The sequence below is a fragment of the Ambystoma mexicanum genome, chromosome 11 (assembly GCF_040938575.1).
Source record: "Ambystoma mexicanum isolate Mex_15411 chromosome 11, UKY_AmexF1_1, whole genome shotgun sequence".
Lineage (NCBI taxonomy): Eukaryota > Metazoa > Chordata > Amphibia > Caudata > Ambystomatidae > Ambystoma > Ambystoma mexicanum.
The window spans coordinates 1,462,371,448-1,462,396,844 of record NC_090934.1 but is presented as its reverse complement, the minus strand read 5'-3'; the positions used below and the strand labels follow the sequence as shown (position 1 = coordinate 1,462,396,844).

The 25,397-nt window shown below is 46.7% G+C and overlaps 1 protein-coding gene across 2 annotated transcripts in view; it reads right to left on the bottom strand.

Annotated features, from left to right (window-relative positions):
* Positions 1–25,397, bottom strand: part of AAGAB (alpha and gamma adaptin binding protein) — a 429,906-nt gene that overhangs the window by 279,817 nt on the left and 124,692 nt on the right. For both annotated transcript variants that reach the window (XM_069625133.1, XM_069625134.1), the window contains exon 4: positions 13,718–13,807. In XM_069625133.1, coding sequence (XP_069481234.1) covers positions 13,718–13,807 — 90 coding nt within the window. The remainder of the gene's footprint in view (positions 1–13,717; positions 13,808–25,397) is intronic.

Here is a 25,397-nt window from a genome sequence, read left to right as displayed (position 1 = left end):
AGAGAGAAAGCAGAAGCAAAGAGGAAGGTTTTGAGGTGCTTCAGTAAAAGAAGATGGTTCTCCTCCAGATAGTGCGCGGTAGAAAACACTATGCCACATAGAACGAACAAGTACAACTGAACCCGTCTTTAAAGCCACTGTATAGTAATGAAATTGCGGTATAAACTCATCAAAAGTTACTTACATTATATTTGCATTTTCCATTGTGTCTCTGTGTAGGGCAGACCCGAAACACCACTCCTTCTTTGCCGACGTTACTTCTTCTAATGAACGTGGCTCATCGTTTCGTTTCTGAAATTTTATTCATTATCTTTTCTTAGTCTTTCAGGATGGTCCCGGCCTGTCAAGGTCAAATCACAATAGAACCTTATATTGGGTCGTGGGCCTTTCCGCCACCCGAGCAAAACATCAAAGCAGCTGACCTTCACTTTGAGCGAGCACACATTTCTAGTTAGCTCCAGTTAGTGTAAGGGCATCTTGTCTGCGTGCCTTTTTTTTTATTGTCCCTATGGGTCGGCCATGTGTTTGTAATACGGAAACATTCTATAATTTTTGTAAAAATGATTTATATTACTGTTTGGTTTAATTGCAATGGGCCTGCAACATGAGGAGACTCGAGAGAACAGACAATCGAATTACAATCATTTAAACCGTGATGTGTATTTCTCAATGAGCTCTGCTTTAGGTGGACATGGAACAGAGGCAATGTTGGGTGGCAATGCAGTTGTCCCCTGCATAGGTTCGTTCACCACTCCATGTATGTGCCTATCGAGGACATCTACGATAAGTCTCTCAATAAACTCATATTGCATATCCTCAAACACTGGTTTGATCACCCATTGTTTACTTCTTTTAGTGAAGGCCTTATTGTAGCGAAGCGTCCCTAAAGTTCCGGTCGTCCTACTTTGTTGACGGCCAACATTATGGTTATGTGCCAAGACCGCTAGAAGAGTCCGATTTATCATGCCTTCCATGCCAAAATGCAATCTTTTGGGCCTGTACTTTAGGCACATATTGTGGAACACCTCCAAATCTCCTGTGTGGCAGAATTCCGTGAGTCCCCTCAAATCTCTTGTTATAGTTTTATCAAATACAATCTTTTCAATGGCCTTGTGAGTGGGTGATGAAGGAATCAACCACTTCTTCTTCCGTGCCTCCTCTGTGGACAAATGGCCATGTTCACATTTGTGGAAATGCTCATTTGTCGACCATCGATGTACGTTGCTACAGTGCAACATTACTGACCGCCATTTTTCCAGTAGAATTTCCAACGACCCTTCACATGTTTTTGAGCTCCACCAAAGATGGTTGCTGATTGACTTGGACCACTGTGAAATACCTTGCATATCTTTTTTTTTTCCTGCAGCCGACAATTTTTTATTGATTGATTTTGCAAGATGCCAAACGTCAAATTGGTGATTTATATTTTTGTACTGTTCTCTCATTGTCTTGGCAATTGAAACGTGTCTGTCCGTGGCTATCAGGTCGATCACCATTCCCCGCGATTGTAGTTCTTGCAATGATGCTACAAAGCCAACTTTCTCCATGGCCACTGAGGATGTACTTTGTGACACCTGCACGACCACCGAACTCACAATTTTCTTACTTTCCATGTCCTGAAAGTGGTAGGTGCAGTACTTGGCTGAAAATCCTGGACTGTCGCATTGTCCATCACCGGCTAGCCTGAAGCGTTTGCCCGCGAATGTACTTTCCATTGACATTTTTTCCATTCTCCAAGCTTCGCTGATGGCTGGAAATAGATAATCGGTTTGGTATTTGTAGAACTGACTTTTCGCAATGAAATGGATTCCCACAAACTGAAAGAAATACTGTAACTTTTTAAAACTTGAACCACTAAAAAGTGCGGCCGCTGCACAAAGTAGATTGCCTGCTGGCAGTTGCCCCAGCATGGGTTGTGCAGACCATGCGAACGGATGATATTGTGTACAGGTGGCATGTATTTTAAGGTTAGTGCCTCGAATTGCACGAGTCACATTAATCAATGGCTCCCCACATACTTCCCCACCAACCCAATGCCCACATTTCATCATCATAATAATATCCATCAAACAGCTATCGAATACAATGAATTTGGCCTCTTTCCTTATACTGTCACTCTGCATCCCAGCTGGTTCGGCCTGTAACGTTGAGGACATGTCACTCGCATGAAAGGTACAATCTCTGATATCGTCTTCCGCTATGCTGAGTGATATTGATGGTGTTTCATTGTCGTCCACTTCATTCTCTTCCATTGCAACATCTGTTCCTTGTCCGGAGATGGGAGAAAAAAACAATGTCTTCAACTTTCGCGTGCTCTTATTTTTTGCGGGTGTGGATTCTGTGAATTGATCTACGACTGCATCCAAACTACCAGGAGGACATTCACTATCAATGGCTGGTGGTGGTATAGCTCCGTTGTCAATCACTTCATATTCTTCCCATTGGCACGATGCATCTCCAGTCTCAAGTCCCTGCCAAAAGGTTTGACAAGCAACATCTCTCGTTCGCTTCACTGTCTGTGTAGATCTAGTTCTTACACCCACTCGCAACTAGAGGACAGATTAGAAAAGGGATGTTCAGTTTAAACACAACTTACAGTATTGAACTATTGACAGTGAAAGACAACATAATATAGTGAACAGGACACTAACCTTCTTTTGCTTTCTTTTCTTTGAAACTTTCTTTCCTCGAACTTCAACATCTGGACGCTGTTGCTCCGACTCGTGTGTGCATGTCTCCACTTCCTCTCGCGCTGCAACGACTATACTTTCATGATAAGCACATCCATCACTCACTGAGGCTCCATCGACTCGCTGAAACATAGAACTTTCATTAGTATGTATAATAATATTGAAAACACAAAATGTACTTGGGGACCAATACCCATACGTACATCTCAATAGCAAAACACGAATGAACGCATTGTGTAGAACATTCAAACGACAATAGTTCACGCATTGTTGATCTAGTTAGATTGAACTGTCAAGATCCATACCTCGGGCTCCGCATAGACTTCCATTGATGATATTATTGAAGATGACGCTTCAGCAACTCCCTGAAACACAGTAATTGCATTAGTATGGTTTTCTATTTTGTTTAAAAGAACATAAACTTTCTGCAGGCGTCAACGGCTCATCTAAATAGACCTGCACAAATGATCAGTTGTCTAAAATAAATAATGGATATCCAAATATGATTCGATTTGCTCCATCGTTGGAAGTGTCACCACCCAGAGATCTGCATCAACTACTAGGGGTGATGTTCTTGTTGAAGAAGCTCCGTCAGCTCCCTGAAACATAGTACTTGCGTTAATAAAGAAGGAAGTATAGCGGATGTAATCACGTCATTTGATCTCGCATGATTGATCTGTCAGTATCCATACCTCGAAATGCATAAGAACATCAAGGGACGCTGTAACTGCGGTGCACACTTCTGCAAGCTGTTGCGCCGACCCGTAACTGCATGCTCCCCCTTCCTCTTGGACTAATGCTCCATCGACTCCCTGAAACATAGGACTTTCATTAGTAATGAACACAATATTGAAAAAAGAAGACACATAGGAGGGCGACGACAGAATGACATACCAATGGCTAAAAACGAAAGAAACATTGTGTGTAACAATCACGCTACAAGAATGCAAGATCTGATGATCTCCATCGATGGAACTGTCCGGAAACGTACCTCGAGCATCTGAGTGACATCTACGGTTGTCGTCAATGCGTTGGACTCCTCAGCATCTCCCTGAAAGACAGTACTTGCATTATTTTGGATAACAATAATTATAACTGAAAACAAAGACTAGAGGACGAGTACTGTGGTGTACCATTAGGTAAAATAATTACACGATCAATTAAAACTATTGATTTACATGCCTAAAACAAGTCAGTGTCAGAATAGCTAAGTAAGATTACCCGATAGGCGCTTGAAGTGGCTGATGACTGCAATAACGACACGGATGGAGAATCTTCAGCCTTCATATTGAGTGGATACATAAATGGGGAAATTATTGTTAGCTAATGCTACACACTACCGCAATGCCGAGAGATAAATACGTAAACTTGACTCACCAGTGGAGGGATGTGGACGAATAGAGTGGGAATAGCGGTTGAGAGCAATTTTCGCCTCGCTCGCGGTGTTTTCGTCCTTATTAGCAATGATGTGGAGTACATGTCTGGGCTAAAGTGCCTGCTGCAGATGCGGTATCGATCACCCCTCTTGTCCGCAAAGACTTCTAGGACTCTACTTTCTATCTCAGAGGCTGGATATCCGCAATATCGGACCCATTCTCTTATCTGATCTATTGTCTTAGGGAAAACATGCATTATAGTACCTTCAGATTTGTTATGGGTCTTCGAAGGGCAACCGCCAATGGAACAGGCAGGCATTATGGAAAGTTCTGAAAAGTAAAGATCAACAATTCTCTATGAATACCAATGTGTTAAAACATTAAATGACACATAAAAGGTTCAATGCAAGGTCCGTTTTGGTTCTTGGAACTATACATGTTATTCACATGCGGATAAGTATTTCAATAACTTTCAAAAAATAGAAAAAGTAATTTGACTAAACTCAGAACATGTGACTAGTTCCTTGCATGTACTGTCGTGAACGAAAAGAAAACATGGATGCAATTTGATGACTACTAGCAAATAGATATAAATTAAAAAATTGGACGCAAAATGATTATGGTACATGGACTTACCTTGACGAACAAACAGTTAGATGCAGGGATCAGAGTAGTTTCTTGTCGTAGAACAGGGAGCAGTTCACAGGTTGCAAACTGACGAGTTTGCTCAAAGTGGTCACGGAAGTTCACAGAGACGAAGAGCAGATAACCAGCACCTTCACGGGTTGACTAGCAAAGCGCAAAGAAGTTCTCATTAGAAATATGAAGTGGGTTATAAAGAATTCGAAACAGGGGTGTGTTTGTGAATGAATGACGTGTATATGTCGTGGCATTATGCGGTCTGCAGGGGGCCGTCCAGCGTGAGGGGGGATGCTTGGCAGGAGACACGGGGTCTGGAGGTAGACATGGGAACAACAACCCATGCTCTATAGACCACTTTGAAGTGTACATGGTCTTTGGCACCTCTTGGCCTTTATCGCTCCCTGACAGCTCCACTTGCCAGCACAAGTACCCCGGTGCGAACTGCCTTTGATAGGGCGGGGGGTGGATCGGGGCGGTGGTCGTGCAGACAAGACACAGGAAGACTCGTGAATGGAGACACACTTATGTGGATTGCAGGGGGCCGTCCAGCGTGAGGGGGGATGCTTGGCAGGAGACACGGGGTCTGGAGGTAGACATGGGAACAACAACCCATGCTCTATAGACCACTTTGAAGTGTACATGGTCTTTGGCACCTCTTGGCCTTTATCGCTCCCTGACAGCTCCACTTGCCAGCACAAGTACCCCGGTGCGAACTGCCTTTGATAGGGCGGGGGGTGGATCGGGGCGGTGGTCGTGCAGACAAGACCCGTTTGCCGCAGGGCCTCACCAAGGAGAGGCCATCTAACTGAATGTAAGAGGATGGCTGCAGGATCTACTACATGGAATGCAGGGGGGTGAGTTTATAAATACCTCACCCTCCCAGGAGAATATACACTAGATTCATTTAAAAAATCAAAACAACCATTGTTAAAATATATGTTGGGTTTTATTTTAGATTTTAATTAAACATAAATAATAAACATTACACATTGTAAAGTTGAGGTTGCAGCACATCGAGGGAAAATCCGCGGTATTGTCCACTGTCACTGGGGAAATGTTGTCTAATGGCAAGTACCGCACAGGCAGGTATTACTCTCCGAACGCGGTGTCCGAGCCTCCCGTGAAGCCACCAAGTGAAGCAACGATAGGCCACCAGCCTGTACCACCTGTGAAAAAAAAAGATGCAAACTGTATTAAACTGACCAAACTTTCTTATCAGTGTCGATTCAGGTAACACATGTCATTTTTCTTAGAAAAAAATTATATCTAGAAAATGCACTATATGGAACAAATTTACATGCGTTCGAATGATATGTAAATGTAATTTTATATGTGGGAGACGACCATGAAATAGTGGTGGCATCACTGACATCACAAACAGAGTATACTTACTCGTTACTCGGATTACGCGGACGAACAGTGCCGCGAAGTTCGTGCATAAGCACCATCATCATCCTCAACACGGTCCGTGAGAGGCAGGCTTCCCTGAACTCTGGCAGCTCGGTGATGCATTGCGGACTTTGCTCGCCTTCCTGCAGACTTTGCTCGCTTTCCGAAATGTAGGCCAAGCACCCGGAATTTTCACGGCAGCAGCAGTTCTCCTCCTCAGTTGGCATTAGCTCGCACCGATTGCACGTGCACCAGGTGGAGACGCCGTCCATGCGACATGGTCCAGGCTCTTCATCCGTTGACTGGTCCTCCCAACTGCCGTCCGAATCCCCATCGTTTTCACGTGCTTGACTTTCCAGTAGTTCTTCCTCGGTGTACTCGGGCTCGTACATATACGGCATTATTGTGGCCATTGTGCGGTAAAGATAGTAAAATAATTTACAGAGATGGTACAGGTGTTCACACGGGCTACAAGCGGCGAAGGTAGCTGACCAGAGCACTGAAACGAGTCACAGAATACTCAAAGTAACACAGAGAGAGGAATGGAATCGAAAATCTGCTGCTGTGTGTTGTGAAACGGTCTGTTTATACTTATTGGGGAAAGAGGCGTCCTGCCATTTCCATGGCAACACGTCAATAGCTGAGGCGCAGCGATTGTTGACACGAGACGTGCTTGAAATGGGCAGTACGCGTCTGCTGATGTCAGGCTCAGGGGCGGGGGATTTGATTTAGTGCCGCAAAGGCAGGTGAGCCAGGTCGATGCGGCGGAATGATAGGATTATCACAAAATGGAGGCTGATTTCGAGTGCGATAATGGGCGAAAAGTCGGGTAAGGTCCATAGGAAAGTTTCCTACGATCTACCGATTTATGCTTACAAACACATGGCCGACCCGTAGGGACAATAAAAAAAAAGTCCCGGAACTATCCTTTAAAGCTTGAACCTCTCGGCATTTTGTGCCACTCAATCGATACTCCTACTACTAAGATAATTTGGTTCTTACTGCAACCGACCAACCATTTATTTTTTTAATCTGTTTGTCTCATGTGCCTTCAATAATGTTGGAATTGTTTGTTGAAAAGAATTCAGGTCTGTTGTTTCCTCTGTGACATTACTGCCCTTATGAAATTACTTTAGATACTGCCAGGCGCATTGTCGAGGTGGTACGCGTAACATAAATCATCATCTTACCAGAAAACACAACACTTTGCTTACAATTCCAGAAGCCAGAGCCCTGCCATGTCTAATCCTAGGCTGAAGTTGCCGTTTAATGCTTTTGGATATCCTCTTCTTGGCTCCAACTACAGATGTATGCGTAATACAATCTCTACCTCTAACTGTGTGCCAACCCCATTTGCTCTTTGTGTTCTGGTGTATACATTGCCTGCCTCTGCAGTTCTAGGTATTCAAGTACTTAGCGTTAACCCCATCTTTTACAGGTGGCCAGCCCCAGTGTATGCTTGTCACCTCACTTTACTGCTTCTCTTTTGTGGTACGGGGGCATACCCAGCGCTTAGTCTCCTTCCACAGTAATTTGGTTTCATCAATTTAGTTTGCATGCGTAAGATTGGGATGGCCCCTTAGATTATATATGTGCTACCAACAAACCAATACTAGACCAACATGGAGAGACTTTGAGACACTACCTGTTACCCTCACAGTCACCTAAGTGAATAGAAGAACAAGTTACTTTCTTACCTGGTAACGTTCTTTCGACGGGATGTTCCTCCGACGTATTCCTTATCTTTGATATACGTTTCCAGCTTGCTGGCCTCGAAAAAATTTTCTCTGTAGAGGGCGCTGCGCGTCGACGTCCGCCGAGTCGATGTCCCTCGACGGCCACCGTATCGGTGCCGACGTCACCATGCCCATAAATAGACACGCGCTGCGTCCGTTGCTCAGTTCCGTTTTGTAGTATAAGAAAGACATGCCTGAATTGGTTAGTAACCTTGAAGGAGCCAAAGCTGCAACCACAAGGGAAGTTATCACTGCGGGGATGGATGGGAGGGGCGATAAGGAATACGTCGGAGGAACATCCCTTCGAAAGAACGTTACCAGGTAAGAAAGTAACTTGTTCTTCGAAGGGATTGTGTCCTCCGACGTATTCCTTATCTTTGATAGACTCCCATAGCAGTGGTATGTAATTGGAGGAGGGAGTGATAGTGTTATATATCCCTTTAGGGATGGACCGAGTGTAATACGGCTTTGCCAAATCTGGTCTCTTGAGCAGTGGAGGAATCCACGTTGTAAAAGGTTGTGAATGTATGTGCGGACGACCATGTGGCAGCCGCACATATGTCCCGGACCGGTACCCCTCTCTGGAGAGCCGAAGAAGCTGCGATACCCCTGGTTGAATAAGCCCTGAGGTTTTGGTGTGGCTCTTTCCCTGCTAGTCTATAACATTCCAGGATGGCCAAGATAATCCACCTGGAGATGGTTTGTTTTGTTATGGGTAGTCCCAACTTGTGACCTGAGTATCCTACAAACAGCTGGTCTGCTTGCCTGATTCTAGCTATTCTGCTGATGTAAAAGCTGAGAGCTCGCCTAGGGTCCAGGCTGTATAGCCTTTCCTCCTCTTTCCCCGGATGGGGAGGAGGGTAGAATGAAGGCAAGGTAATTTTCTGAGTAATATGGAATTCAGAAACTACCTTTGGGAGAAAATTAGGCTTCACCTGGAGGACAACCTTGTCCTTGTGGAAGATTGTATGTGGGGGTTTACAGGAGAGAGCTTGAAGCTCACTCACCCTTCTAGCCGATGTTAGTGCTACAAGTAGGACAGTTTTAAGTGTGAGAAATCTTAATGCGCAAGAGTGAAGTGGCTCGAATGGAGTGCCCATTAAGAAGTTTAACACTAAGTTTAAGTCCCATAATGGAACCTGGAATGGTTTTGGAGGGTAAACATTAGTCAGACCCTTGAGAAATTGTACCACTAGAGGAATTTTGAAATACGATGGTTCCTCCGCAGTGCGCTTGAAGATAGAAAGCGCTGCGAGATCGCCTTTTACAGTGCCAACTTGAAGGCCCGAGTTTGCCAAGTAGAGTAGAAACGATAACACCGTTGGTGTACCGCATGAAAAAGGGTCGATATTCTGTTCCCTACACCAGCTGCAAAACTTGTTCCAACGGCAGCGGTATAAAGACTTTGTTGCTGGTCTTCTGGCCGAAAGCAACACCTCCATGACGTTATCAGGGAGATCCCAATTCTTGTACCTCAACCTTTCAGAAGCCAAGCGTGAAGGTTGAGGGTTCCGATGTCTGGATGGAGAACCTGACCTCCCTTCTGCGAGAGAAGATTCTCTTTGAGTGGAAGACGGATTGGAGGACAGATGGACATATCTAGAAGGTCCGGGTACCACGTTCTCCTGGCCCAGTCCGGGGCAATTAGGATCATGGTTTTCCGTAATCTTCTCAACCTCCTGATCATTTGAGGAATAACAGGGACTGGTGGAAACGCGTAAAGGAGGGGAAACTCCCAGTCCACTATGAACGCGTCTCCCAGAGCTCCTTTCGGGGGAAATTCCCTTGTACAGAACAGATCGCACTTCCTGTTGGTGCTTTTGGCAATCAGATCCACCTGAGGGGTTCCCCAAAGGGCGAAGATCTCTTGAAGGACTTCCTGAGCTAGCTCCCATTCGTGGGAGACTGTGCTCTGCCTGCTCAGAGCATCCGCTGTCAAATTCTTCTCTCCGGCTAGATGGACTGCCGTTAGAGAGATTCCTTCCCGAATTGCCCAAAACCAGAGCTGCATTGCCTCTCTACACAGTGGTAGTGAACCTACGCCTACTCTTTTGTTGAGTTAGTGCATGGCCACTGTGTTGTTGTTCATTATCAGGACATTTCTCCCCTGTACTGATGGCAGGAAAGCTTTCAGCGCTAGTCTGATCGCTCTCAGCTCTAATAGGTTGATATGTAGTCTGGACTCCGATGGAGACCAACGACCGCTGATGGTCAAGTCGTTGGCATGGGCACCCCACCCAGTGAGTGAGGCGTCTGTGACTACCGTTATCTCCGGCCATGGTTGCCAATAGTTCTCCTTTCAAGATGTTCTCTGAATAGGCCCACCACTGAAGGTCGTGGGCTACCTTGTCCGGAATCCGGAGGAGGTCTGACATTCTCCCTGAGAATTGTGACCACTGACTTCTCAGTGCCCACTGAAGAGATCTCATTCTCAGGCAAGCCTCTGGCACAAGGAAGATGCAGGATGCCATGAGGCCTAGCAACCTCAAAAAGTCGAAGGCTGGGAGACGTTGGGCATTTTGAAACTTGGTGACCATCTGTAGAATATCTTGAGCCCTCACCTCTGGTGGCAAGGCTTTTCCCAGGGAAGTGTCCAGGACCGCTCCAATGAACTGGAGTCTCTGAGATGTTATCATCTGTGACTTCTTTAAATTGAGGGAGAAGCCCAGTCTGTTAAGGAAAAGGCAGACATAATCTAGCTGGGTCCGGGCCTGTTCCGAAGATACGGCCCTGATCAGCCAATTCGTCCAGGTAGGGATAGACGTGGATCCCTTCCCTCCTTAGACTCGCCGCCACTACCGACATCAGTTTGGTGAAGACCCTCGGGGCGGAGGTCAGCCCAAATGGCAGAACTCGAAATTGATAATGAGAGTTGCCAATTGCGAACCTCAGGTATTTCCTGTGCTTGAGATGGATTGGCACATGGAAATAAGCATCCTGAAGGTCCAGAGATACCAGCCAGTCCTGGAGCTGGAGGGCCTGAAGGATCTGAGAGAGAGTTACCATCTTGAACTTGTCCTTCCTGAGGAACTTGTTCAATTCTCGTAAGTCCAGGGTGGGTCTCAGTCCTGCGTCCTTCTTTGGTATGAGAAAGTAGGGGGGAGTACCAGCCCTTGTTCCTGTCCGCTACAGGTACCGGTTCTATGGCACCTTTCTCTAGCAGGTCCATAATTTCCTGCAAGAGGAGCGGATCTGGAACTTTTCGGGAGCTGTTCCCCGGTGTATGACTATGAGGGATGTGTAGAAAGGGCAGGCAGTAACCTTGGGCAACTGTCTCCAACGCCCAAGCATCTGACGTTATAGCCTGCCATTCCATCAGATGGTGAGTTAACCTGCCCCCTAAAGGGTGTCTTGTGTGCAAAGGCCTCAGAGTGGTTTGGGGGCGGCTGATGCAGATGCCGAGGGTAAAGAGGCACCTGCTGCGGTCTTAGTACCTTCGACCCGTCCACCTCGGGTGGATCTTCTTTGGCCCCTTTGAGCCGGCTGTCCTCTGCCTTTTCCGAATGTGGAATAATAGCGAAAGGACTTTCCTCTCCCAGAGGTTCCTAAGGGGCGAAAAGGAGTTTGGCGGATAGCAGCTCCTAAGGATTTTTGCTGCTGCTTTAGAAGTCTATCTTTTCCAGACTGTACTCCGCCTTTTTTCCGAATAAGAAAGAGTCGTCAAAGGGCATATTCAAAAGTCTGGCCTGTACATCTGGAGCAAAGCCAGACTTTCGCAACCACGCATGCCTGCGGATTGTTGTACTAGCCGCCATGGCCCTGCTGATACGGTCAGCGGAATCGATGCCAGTTTGAAGAGACTCGCACATGGCATCTTTGCCATCTTGAATGATGTTAAGGAAGGCTTCCTTCTCCTCTCCATCGGGTATGCAGTCAGCCGCTGATGAAGCACACTCCCATAATGTGTGACTGAACCTGGCGAGCGTACAGGTGGCGTTGATGGACTTCAACACCATACTACAGGCAGAGAAGACTTTCTTTGCCATAGAGTCGTACCTCTCGTCATCCCTGTCCTGTGGGACAGTAGGGTAAGCAGTCCTACTGCTGGATGAAGTTGCCGCTTGAACCACCAGGCTCTCTGGGGTCGGGTGTTTTGACAGGTATTCAGGGTCAGCAGCCGCTACCCTATACTTTGTCGACAGTCTTTTATTGACTGCTGGGATGACTTTGGGAGTCTCCCAATTGGAAGCAATTTTTCTTTGTAGGGCTGCATTGAAGGGGACCACCGGGTCCTCCTGTGGGCCTTTGTCCAATATATCCGTTAGATCATCCTGTTGAAAAACAGGTGAAGGCGCAGACCAACCCATAAATTCATTTATTCTTGCCATCAGGGTTCTATATGGTGTTTCTGGATGTTCCCCTGGGTCTGGCTTTACAAATTCCACTTCTGGGGGAGTGTCAAGTCCACTGGCCTCATGAAGTGTGAGTCCTGTAGTTCCTTCAGCCTTCTTTCTTCAGAGGTGAAATCCTCTGCAGCAGGCAGTGAGGATCTCTGTAAACCAAAGGTTTCTTGGTCAGAGTCTTCTCTTTCTTCATAAATTGAAGAAAGAGCAGGGTATTCTCTCTGAAATGGAGTAAAGCCCATCTCTAGGGCTGAAGGAGCCAAACTCGTCGTTATCAGACGAGAAAATGTCGACGTCGTCAACGCCGATGTAACCGGCCTCGAAGGTGCCGAAAATGGCGTCGAGAAAACTGGAAGGGCCTCGAAGATTTCGAGAGGATCGGGATCCTACTCGAGGGCATCGACGACGGTCTCGGTGTCGTGCCGGAGGCCCTTGAAAACACTGTTGGCTGTGGAGCCTTGGTCCTCTCTTTCATCGGCGTCGACGATGGCATCGAGTCGATCGACCGATGCGTCGAGGAACCCTTCGACAACGGCGTCGATGGCGCCGACCCGTGCGTCGAGGGAATCTTCGACGATGGCGTTGAAGGAACCCTCGACGACGGTGTCGAAGACGGTGCCTTCTTACCCAATGGCTCATGGCGCTCTCGGGTGGAATGTTTCGCCGGGTGCTGCGACTCGCGGCGTTTTGATTTTTTGGGTTTTTCACCCGGGGTATCACCCTCAGCTGTCTTCGAGGGGGTCGAGGCCGCGTTCTCAAAGACACTTAACATTTTCTTTCTGAATTCCTCCCACTCGGTTTGAGAACTGTGTTTGGTGGGACAGGAAACTCTTTCTGGGGACACCGAAGACGACGAGGAATGGGACCTTCGACGTCTCCTTTTCAAGTGTCTAGATCTCGACGAATGGTGGGAGCTGCTTCGAGATCTAGAATGGGAGTGTTTGACGGCGAGGAGACTAATGCCTCGACCGACGAAACCTTTGAGGTGGTTTTGGCTGACTTACCTTTCTCGAGCTTCCCCTTTCGCTCCTTCAGGGCTTTCGCTGTCATGGACATACAGTCCTCAGACTCCAAACAATGGTGCTCGGGCCCCAAGCACCATAAACAGACCCTGTGTGGATCTGTTGTTGACATTTTTTTACCGCAGTCTCGACATTTCTTGAAGCCGGATCGCGGCGTCGTCGGTTCTGATGAAGAAGCCATCGAGAACGATAAGGAATATTCGTCGAATTAGATATAGATTAACTGACTGAACTGAGCAACGACGTCCCGAGGCCCCACGAAGCGCGGAAAAACAGAACTGAGCAACGGACGCAGCGCGTGTCTATTTATGGGCATTGTGACGTCGGCGCCGATACGGTGGCCGTCGAGGGACATCGACTCGGCAGACGTCGACGCGCAACGCCCTCTACAGAGAAAACATTTCCGAGGCCAGCAAGCTGGAAACCTATATCAAAGATAAGGAATACGTCAGAGGACACAATCCCTTCGAAGGGCACTATTGCAACAGTCCATACAAATACATATAACTAGAGACTCACCGTCTTCGTCCGGAACTTCCTCTGGACTGAGCTCCACCAATTCAAAGCCATGTCTAATGCACCATTCCTGAGCATTCTGTCGGCTCACTCCTGAAAAAACCACAATAGTTCAAAAGTTGGATGGAAGAAACGACACAACCATGTCTTCTAAGGTGTCTAATGACGCAATTACTTTAACTTTATTTGTTCTTTTCTTTTTGAATGTCTACTACCACAGCAAGACTAGATGTTCTGTTCTAGTGGTATTTATTTAACTAGGTTTGCTTCATTGTCACATGTCACTTGTGCATTTTCCAATTCCTAACTGCTTTAAAGCTTCTACGCTGCAACACATGGAATTTAAGTCCAAAGGGTCCACTCTGAGTACTAGGCTGTAAAAGGTCAGTACTGAACAAAAAATGACAGGGTAGCAAGCACACTTTGCGTACATGTGTTGGAGAGAGATCACTGCAGAGCAGTGGCAATAGACCAAGTGTTTTGTCTACTGTTGTGGCTGCCAGTGCGAGGTCCCAGTGAAACAAGAAGAGGCATCACAGGAGGAGCCTGCACTGCCAGTAGTCATATTACAGTAGGAGCTGCCTTTGTTGCAGTGTCATCAAACTGGGAGTTGCGGTACTAGACTAACATTACAGTCTACCAATGATATTCTACAATAAAGTGAAATCAAATTCAGAAGCATACATAAATTGAAACAAAAAAGAAATATGGCATTCTAACACAATTCACTTTTGGGGAAAGTGGATGGCATTGTGTAAAAAAAAAAAGAAAGAAAACGATGAATCTTTAAACACGTCATTAATAGTACTCTACAGATTAGATATGCTGTTCGACACTGGCTCAGCGGAAAGTGAAATGGCCTCTATATGCAATTATGAAGATTGTGAAAGGTGCTGAAAGCAAAGTGCAGCAGACACCAACCTACACTCCACTCGCCAGCCAAGGACTACGGGAGAGCAGACCTACTTGGGCCAGACCAGGGTCGGTCTGGGACAAGAAATAGGCCCGGTCACCCAACAAAAAAGTGGCCCACCCCTCGACTCACGGCCCTTGACCTCCGATGACATGCCCAGAAGTGATGTCATTTGACCCTACCACAAAGTGAAATCCTAGGAAGCAATGAAACACAACCTTTCACCCCTTGACAAAACAGGAAGAGGCATCAAATAGAATTGTTCCAAAGTACACTAAATTACTGTTAATCCAAGCAGATCTCCAAAGCCAAATGATAATATGTTATGGTATAGCACTTACGCTTAAGCTCTTTTTTATAGAACAAATATGCATACAATATCACCCAACCTGTGTTGGTACACATTTATTGACTAAAGAAGGATGAAAGGCTTTTTGAAGGAAAAAAAAAGTGAACAAAAAATGTATATTTTTTTCCATTTTGTTTTCTTTCAAACCGGCCCAGGCATGGCCAGAAACCGGCCCCCACTACCCAGGGATGATTTCGGCCCGGCTACGAGCCGAAAGGTCGAGGGGCCAATCCGACCCAGGGCCGGACTCTCCACAATCTCTCAAAACGGAATTAGGTTAATATTCTCTCCACCAAGCAATGGACCAGCACACAACATACACACAAAATAGTGCAGATGACTGGATTCATTTGGGCCAGTCTGCATAAGCTCCTGAAACTAAACCTCAACAGCAAGAAGATAAGTCGCTTCTCCAAGCAACAAGTTGGGGGTGGATCCCTTTCCTTGGCTGAGGCCTCCCTCTGGAATAGCCTTCTTGCCTCTCTAAAACTTGAAGAGAACCATCTCTGGTTCCAGAAGCACCTCAAGATCGTCCTCTTTGCTTCTGCCTTCGATCTTCCTCTCCCCTGCTGATCTATCTGCTTCTGCTTTGTGCACCTGGCTACCCTCAGATTTCGGGCCCAGGTCCCTGCCGACCAAGCCACACACCCGTACTGCCTCCTGGCAACCCTTGCACTTGGGTCTGTACATATAACCCTACAGTCCCCTTAACTACACTTTGACAGCCCTTGTCTGTGCTTTCAACCTCACACTTGCCACCAGGTTGGCTGCACTACCACTTGTTGTTTTTATCCCTTGCTCAGCACTTTCCTCCTCTCCCCTATCCCTTGCACTTCCCCCTTCCTTCTCCCATGCACTTGCGTGTTCTCAAGGTCACTGGGCCTAGCAAGATCGTTCTTTTGTCCTCCCTTTATTTATTTAACATTTATAAAGCGCTCACACAGCCCGCAGGCATCGAGGCGCTGTTACAGGGATTGTTTGTTTTTTCTTAGTTGCGTAATTGTTTTTTTTTTCTCTCTCTTAGTTGCGTATTTATAACGCGCTTAAACACCCAGAGGTTTTCAAGCGCGGACCCGGGGATCGAACCTGTTGTTGCTTCGTGTCGTCCTGCTTCCAAGACGCGCACGCTGCCGCTGAGCTATCCTCCCGGGATCCTGAGCTATCCTATCCTTGTTCCCCTCCACTGCCTCCTTGTGCTCTGAAGCACGTGTGTATGAGCGCAATACAAATAAAATATATCATATCATGAATCCTCATTTCCACAGGCGATGACTAATACTCCAACAACATACCCAATGGTTCCTTCTCCATTCCTCATCCACGCAAACCGATTCACAACATCATCTCTCCCCAACTTATATTACTCACACAATCCACCTTGCAGATGTTCGCCAGCTGCCTACAAATGTACTGCATTAGTGGTGAACCACCACGGCACAACTCTCTAGTTCTATTACACCCTCCAACACCAGCAGTTAACTACTTCCTTGCAGCACTGACAAGTTGAGTGACCCTGGGCTCTCCCTTCTTGATGAAACAAACATCTTATTTATTTTTCATTTACAACGCGCTTAATAACAGCAAGTGGTTTCTAAGCGTGGGATCGGGATTCGAACCTGTGTTGCGCCGTGTTGCCTTGTTTCGAAGACAAACACGTAGCCCCAGAGCTATCCTTCCTCACGTATCTTTATTCCTCCCATCCAAGCTCGCTTTGGTCACTTTTCAACAAGAATCACACAGACACCAGGTATTTCTGGCCTGCAAGGATCAACACCACAGGATTTGCATTTGCTTCTCCTCCACTAACCTACCAACAACCCCATCCCCCCGCCCGATCTCCTGCCCTCCCCTCCTTTCTTGCAGGACCTCTGAAGGCATCATGAAGACACAGACAACAGATTCAAAGTTCAAAAAGAATTGCTTTATTAACACAAATTTCAGGATGGATGAAGGCTTAACTTGTCCTAAACTAAGGTGGGATTTCCCTACCTGAATGAAACTAAGGAAAGTCAGAGTCAGACTGTTCAACTTAAAAGTCGGCCTGTGTCCAAAACACATCCTTGCCCTCACAACTAAAGCTAAACAATGTGTAGGGATCTCAGCAATAAATGAAATGGTGATTGAAATAAAGTTTGAGCTTGTACCAGCTCCCCTTCCCCAAGTTCAAGAATGTTCCGCAAAAGTCTTGGGATTACCTTTCCCAAGTTCAAGGTAGTTCCACAAATCCTCAGGGTTGCGTTCCCCAAGTTCAAGAAAGTTCCACAAATCCTTTGGGGTTCCTTCCCCCAAATTCAAATAACAGTTCCAAAGAAAAGGGTCTTGAGGTTCCCATCCTCAAGACATCACCAAAGTTCATTAAGTCTCAGGTTTCCCATCCCCCAAGCCTTCAGTTTGCCAATGTATACTTCGTCTCAGTCTCTCAATGTACAAAACAACTCAAGATCAACTTGACAGTCCTTCTGAATTGGATTAACAGTAATCAAATTACTCCTTCTTGGTTTACTTCAACAATGTCTTTGGCTTTTACAATTAAGGGTTCCCTGGTGTAGGCGCAGTTATCAGACCACACGGTCCACCCACTACAGGTTGCGCAACCAGGAACCCTAGGTTCTTCAGTCCACATGGGTTCTTCTGTATCTGCCCCTGTGTGAATGTTCACACTCTCTTGGCTTCTCCTCGTCAGCCTCCTGGCTTTGCCACAATATGTCACATATTCTTTGCCAGTCTTTGGCCTTGCCACATTGTATTCATGCATAAGGTTCACTCCGCAGTGGTTTTATTTCTTGCCCACCTTTCCGCCAGGTTCTTTTGCAATCTTTCACACTTGCTCTCTTATCTCGTGCGTTGCTTTCAAATGGACAATTTCGCATTCATCTGACATCAGGTCGTAATTCTGCCAATAAAGTGTTCCTTCAGTTCAGTATTCGCTATTAGTTTTCGTTCACTTTTGCAACTTCACTTTTCTCCAAACCCGTGGCTTTGGGTTTGTTTTATTGTGCGCATACTATTCTGTTCATTTGGCATTCGTCTCGCTTCCACACAGCTCCCCAGGAGTGCCCCGGTTTCGAGTGACTTTTCCCTTCAGTCACCTGTTGAGTTTCTATCAACCGCGAGCCCTGCTCGTACTTCAGATGCGCCTCTGTCCCCGCCAGCAGCTCTGCTCCTCTTCTGCGGTCGCTGGCGGCTACTTTCTTTTCTTTTCTTTGCCCGCAGCTCCGGCTGCGTATCTCCAACCACAGAGGCTCCGACGCCTGTGGATTTTTTATGGCCCGCCTGGTCCTGGGCACGACAGCTGCTTGGGGTCGTCTGCCGGCGTCCTGGCTCTCCTGTAGGACCCTCAAGGGGTGCCCCTTCACAAACAGGATCCCCTGCAGGTCGCTTTGCTGATGGTCTCCTCCCTTCTTATACTCCTGCAACCACCTGACAGGTTGCAGGTGTGAGTTCCCAATTGAATTTGCCTGACTGCAATTAGAGGAGAGCATGGGACATGCCTGACCTTTACAATACTCTGCAGGCCTCTTCCTCACCTCAGTACTAGAGTGGTGAAATGATTTACTAGTGTTCACTACTCCTAGTCGTCACTTCCTCATCACAGTACTGTAATAAGTTGAATGAAGGAAAATGAGGGGAGATGTTTTCCCAGTACTGTAGTAGGTTGAATGAAGGAAAATGAGGGGAGATGTTTTACAATAGTCCATAAAGGCCGTTGGAGGGTTAGGCTGGTTCTCATAAGGAAAAGGGGGATACCATGTCTCACCCTTAAACCATCTCTTCTTCATCCTCTTCCTGGTGCTTCTATAGCAATAATTATCACCTGGTGTTTTCTTGTTCAGTGGGACAGGGGTAGCAATACCCAATGACTGCGTCTGGGATTGGGGGTTCCTACAGAAATGGAAATGAGCAATACTCGTTTCCCCCCCAAGGACATATCATCCCCAATCCCAAAGGACCCTCTACCCAGGTGATCCTCCCTCGCTTCTCCACCCCCCCCAGTCAGGATCCGAAAGCGATGGCCTTTCCCTGGCCACCTGAGAAGAGGATCCAAGGGGAGTAGATGTGAGGACGCCATCAGGTTTCTCACACCACACACTGAGACGTTACAAAATGACTGCCACTTCATATTCAAATAAATCAATGCATGTTTTCTCACACTGCCACCCAGATTACATTATTGTTTTGTTGGGCTTTGGTATTGTATTGTATTTAGACTCAATGCACAGTTGATCCACGCCTTAAGAGTAGAAATTAAGTCCAACAAGGGGACCAAGTATAACATGGGCTTTAGGGAGTAGTTCCCAAGACAAACACTAATTGCACTGTGTACCTCACACATGGGTCACTGAACACAACACTCAACATTAATTCACTGTAATCACAGCCATCATGGGCTGGATTTGAACCTGCAAACTGCAGGGGAAAGTTACCGTAAGGTGGAGCCATATGTCACCTCTAATCTGTGTAGACAGTTGTGAATGAAACCACTGCTAGAAAAACATGTGACAGTGTTGTGTGAATATACCACTCAAGATGCAGTTTCACATTTAACACATTTTTATTTCACACAAGATAGGGGGGCTGAAGGGTGACCTATGGTGTAGGGGTTATTAGAAAGGGACAATTAAGAAAAGTATCAGGATGGGGGTGAGGGGGGTGTTAACACTATGGACTAAACAGGACCCAATGTCTTAATACACAGTTCCCTAACATCAAACAGTACCTACGGTCCAAGTCTCTAATATTGAAAAGGATCTTCCATCACAATTCCAAATGTTCTTGAAATAGAGCATCCCTCTCTCCTTAGTAAGCCCTCTGGGTTGCTTAATTAAGGTCGTTGTACATCTCACCTACCAGCAAGAATGTATTATTCCCCCCTGCCTTAGGGTATACGCAACATACACAGAAGTTATTAGAACCCACCGGCTAAGGGATGACCATCCTGGGCTTGAGCCAGCAACAGATGCAGTCTTCTTTTACATCTTCGATCTATGGTTCCTACTATAGCCCACAGTTGGCTAACAATCACTCCTTTCTCCTCAGTGGTCTCTAGACCTGGCCAGGATTTGAGTTACTAACACGCAGAAGGTTCCTCGCCATTTGCTCTCTTTGCAATCTGACCCGGGACAGGGAATGAGATGTAGCTCACAGCGCACAGGGTCTCCTCATGGTCTACTTCACCTTCTCACCTTCTGCACCAACATCCTAATTCCTCCATAGCCTGTTACTCTGTGCTCCCTTCATGCTTTTTCTCCTACCTCTAAAGTGCCTTAAAATGTGGAGCCTTGGTCCAGGCATCTATTCATTGTGTCTACTGTAACTGGCAAAGAACTCAGATTTTCTGTCCACATCTGGTGTTCATACTTCCCTATAGTGGGATGTAGCAGATAATCTGGTCTTTGAAACTCCCAATTGCAAAATTGCCTTCCTCGAGTCAGATGGAAGCGCTCAGCTCACTGCACACCTCTGCGCTCCCTTTCCGCTGCAGCCTGTGTACTCCTCTATCCCATGTTTGGTGTATGATAGAGGTTCACAAGCACCTGCACAGTTTTCCTGCAAACGGATTGCAAGCCTTTTCCTCTATTCCCCGATCTTGCAAATAGGCTCACAAACCACTCATACCTATCTTTGTGCAGGTTGCTTTTTTCTCACTGGTAAAATGGTCTCCCAGCTGTTGGGACTACACATCTTCTAGGTCTCACCATCTTGAGCGGAATGTAAATCCAAAGCATTGTAACCATATAAAGCCTCAATTTCCAATGGACTCCAAGTCCCAGAAAACCTGTAGTACTGGGACCAGGAAGAGGAGAAAGGAGTTAATGTGGAGCAAGAAGCACAACAAGCTGAATGTGCAGACTAGTTGTTGGGATACCAGTCAGCTGTGCGGGACATTTAAAAATGGTGTGCTTTTGGAGCCAAACGGAACAGAAGGAGAGGAGCGATGCAGAGCTGGCACAGCAGGATACATAACCAGAGACAGACACGCTCAGGCAGCCTAAACTGAAGGAAAGGAGGCAGGCGGAGCAGAAGCAGAAGGTGGACCTCAAAGGCAGCGAGGAGAATGCTGGCGGGAGTATGGGCACGCTGCAGAGCCATCATTCCACCGGCAAGTAAGATGGAAGCCGACGGGAAGACCGAAGAAGTGGCTGCAGGGCAGGATATGCTTCCCCAGTGTTCGAACATTGCGACTGCAGTACGCCAAAGGTCAAGACACCAAGAAACACGGGTGAGTCTGCACTGCAGTGTGGAGGGGCCCGGGGCATACCGAGAGGAGTTCCAGCAATTATCACAACGTTTTGAATGTCTGCCAAGTAACGTTGAAAGATTATGTTTACCCACGTCTACATACGAGGGATGCCAATATGGGCAAAGTTGGAGTAAACATCATGAAAAGCAAATGAACATTACTAGTGAAGTGACTGAAAGGCAAGATTTGTAAAACACGTATGACAGGTCGATATGGGGAAGATTGGAACAATCATTTCCACAAGCCAATGAACAGGATTAATGAAGTTGAAGACCAAAACTTGAACAAACCTCCATAAATGGGATGTCAGTATGGGGGAAGTTGGATCAAGTAATAACTGAAGCCAGTGGAGTATAGAACAGTGAAGTAGTAAGAACTGTGTTATACTCGACAAGTTACTTACCTGTGCTAGCGTTCTTTCGACTGGATGTTCCTCCCACATATTCCTCATCTTTGATATTTTCAAGTCTGCTTGCAGCTTTCTTTGGAATTTATTTTTCATAGGGTTGAGAGTCGTGTCTTGGTCCTCGATGGTCTCCGTCACGTCCCTTGTGACGTCGACGCTGGTATATGAAGCATGCGTGCTGACCGTTACCTCAGTTCTAATTTCTCCCCCTCCCATCCCCCCACCATTTTAACTTGCAGGCTGTGTCAGAGGAGGAGACAATCTTGACATTGCGAGAACGGAAGCTGTGTAAGACACAGACATTCTAGTCAGGCAAGAGGGGATGATGAGGGGGCGATGAGGAATACGTGGGAGGAACATCCAGACGATAGAACATTACCACGGGTAAGTAACTTTTTCATTAAATGGATTGTGTCCTGCCAGGTATTCCTCATCTTTGAGAGACTCCCAAAGTAGCTTGAGTTAAGCGGTGGGTGTTGAGTATGTTCTTATTTGTTAATATTATGGAGGACAGCCTTGCCAAATTTGGCTTCCTTTCCTGAAAAAGAATCCACGCAGTAAAATGTACTGAAAGTGTGAAAGGACGACCAGGTTGCCGCCATACACACCAGAGCTGAAGAAGCAGCCACCGCTCTAGTGGAATGCGTTCTCTAACCTACGGGCAAAACTTTGCCTGTTAACGAGTAACATTCTGTTAAGCACATTGCAATCGATCTAGAGATTGTTTGTTTTGTGACTGCCATGCCTAATATTGGCCAGCATAACCGATGAAAAGCTCATCATCTTGGCAAATACTTGCAGTCCTTCTAATGTAGTAGCTTAGTGCCCTTTTTGGGTATAGACGGTTCAGTCTCATCTCCTCTTTAGATGGATGAGGAGGGTAAAAAGATGGCCGTACAATAGGTTGTGCTAAATGAAACTCTGACACAACTTTCGGAAGGAAAGATGACCCAACTCTTAAAATGACTATCCTTGGAAAAGGACGGAAAAGGTTGCTTGGAAGAGAAGACCTGTAGCTCACTTACCCTACGGGCAGACATGATAGCTACTAGAAAGGCTGTTTTCACAGTAAGCATCCTCAGAAGACTCGAATGTAAGGGCTCAAATAGAGCTCCCTTAAGACATCTTAATACAAGATTTAAATCCCATGATGGCACGATGAAGGGAGCGGGTGGAAATAAATTGGTTAAGCCCTTCGGAAACTGTACCACAATCTGCACTTTGATAGATGACCCCCTCATCTGAAGATCTTTTGAAGACTGATAGCGCCGCTAAGTAGCACTTCTTCCTGGCCATTTGCAACCCAGAATGGGTCAGATGGAGCAAGAAATACAGACATCGGGAAGTTTACACGTGAAAGGATATAGTTTATTTTCCCTGGACCAGCTGCAAAATGTATTCCGACGGCAGCAGTACAGGGTTTCAGTTGCTGGTCTCCATGCCGAAAGCAACAATTCCATTACGTCTTCCGGAAGGTGCCAATCCTTATATCTTACCCTTTCAGACACCAGTCGTGAAGATTGAGAGTCCTGATTTCTGGTTGAAGAATGCAACCTCCCTCTTCTGAGAGTAGGTCCTCTCTTTGGGGAAGTCGAATTGGAGGGCAGATGGCCATTTCTAAAAGGTCTGGGTACCACATTCTCCTGGCCCAATGCAGAGCAATCAGGATTATTGTTTTCCCGAACTTCCTCAAACTCCTGATGACATGAGGAATGACGGGTACTGCCAGAAACGCATACAGTAGTGGAAACTCACAGTCCACAAACACATCCCTTAGAGCTCCTTTTTGGGGAAAATTTCCTGGACCAGAACAGCTCCACTTCCGGTTGACAATGGTCGCGACCAGATCCACTTGAGGGGTTCCCCAAAGGGGCGATGATCTCCAGAAGGAGTTCCTGAGCTAGTTCCCACTCATGGGAGATCATGCTCTGCCTGCTCAGAGCACCCGCCGCAGTGTTCTTTACTCCGGCGAGATGAACAGCCAGAATAGTTCTTCCTTCCTTCATTGGCCAGAACCAGAGCTGCATTGCCTCTCTGCACATGGGCAGTGACCGTAGACCCCCTCTCTTGTTGAGGTAGTGCATGGCCACTGTGTTTTCAGTCATTATCAGGACACTTTTCCACTGTATTGAAGGCAGGAAGGCAATTAGCACTAGTCCGATTATCCTCGGCTCCAAAAGGTCTATATGGAATATGGACTCCGACTGAGACCAGTGTCCGCTTATTGAAAGATCTCTCATGTGCTCTCCCCATCCTGTGAGGGAAGTGTGTCACAACCGTCGTCTCTGGCCATGATTGCAAAAGGGTTCTTCTCTCATCAGTTTCCCGGCAGGCCCACCACAGAAGATCCTGGGCGACCTTTGTGACCTGGAAAAGGTTAGTCATTCTGCTGGAAAATTGAGACCACTGGGATTTGGAAGCTCATTGAAGGGATCTTATTCTCAGAGGGGCTTCTGGCATCAGAACAATGCAGGATACCATGAGGCCGAGCAACCTTAGGAAGTCCTAGTCCGGAAGACGTTGGGCATTCTGGAATTTTTGGACCATCTGCAAGAGATGTTGAGCCCTTAACTCGGGTGGCGAAGCTTTTCCTGAAGCTTCTGTGAATGTGTTAGGTGGGACTTCTTGAAGTCTAGGGAGTAGCCCAGGTCATGGAGGAAGTGGCAGATGCGACTGAGATGATTCAGAGACTGTTCCGGAGAAACAGCCCTGATTAACCAGTCGTCTAGGTAGGGGTAAATGTGAAAACCTTCCCTCCTTACTGGGGTGGGCGGGAACAGAGTAGAAACGGGGAAGAGTGAAGAGTATGGCAAGGGGAGTACAGCGAAATAAGAGAATATAGACAGGAAGGAGCAAGTCCATCCAAGCATTTCAAGACAAAACATAGGCAATGAAACTACTAGACAGTGGCAGGAATAGAAGGCCAAGGAAGAGCAGCAACAGAAGGAGACATAAAAGAATGAGGAGGAACCAAGCACAGAAAGCGAATGAAAATAGACTAAAGAGGGGCAGGAGTATAATCAGGGAGAGCCGAGCACTGTTCTTTTATTTTGACTGTATAGTATTGTAACCGTAGCCTAAAACCTTTTGCTTGTACATATGTTGCACTTTTGTATATATTTGCACAGCAATGTAACCAAAGCTGCAAACCTTCTTGTTGACTTTCTGCACCCAATACCCTTGGGTCTGGTGCGCGTTCTAAATAATAAAACAAACAAACAAAACAAACAAAAACTCTCTGGCCGGCCTCCTTTGGCCCCCCTTCCTGCTCCCACCTGTGATGCTAAAAACCGCAGGGTCATCTTCAACTCCACACTCTCCTCACATCTCTGATGTCTCCAAGAAGTCACACTACCAGCTGCACCTCCTCAGAGGTATTCTTCCTTTCCTCTCCTTCCCCCAGAAGCTCACTGTCTCCAGAGCTCTGGTTCTCTCTAGGCTGGACTATTGCAATAGCCTGCTTCTATTCTCCGCCCTCTGCAACTCATCCGGAACAGGACTGAGAGACTTGTCCTTGGCCACAAGCCCAGAAGTCGTATCTCTCCAGGATTGAAATCTCTGCACTGGCTCCCAGTGGCTGCGAGGATTAAGTTCCAAACCCTCTGCATTGTCCACAAGGCCTTCTGGGGCCTGAGGCCTCAATACCTTCAGCATGCTCTTCCTAAATATGTTCCTTCTCAAGCTCTTCGCTCTTCCGCTTCCAAATCCCTCATGGCCAGTCGCTTCTCCAAGCAAGGAATTGGTGGTAGATCTCTTTCCTTGGCTGGGGCCTTC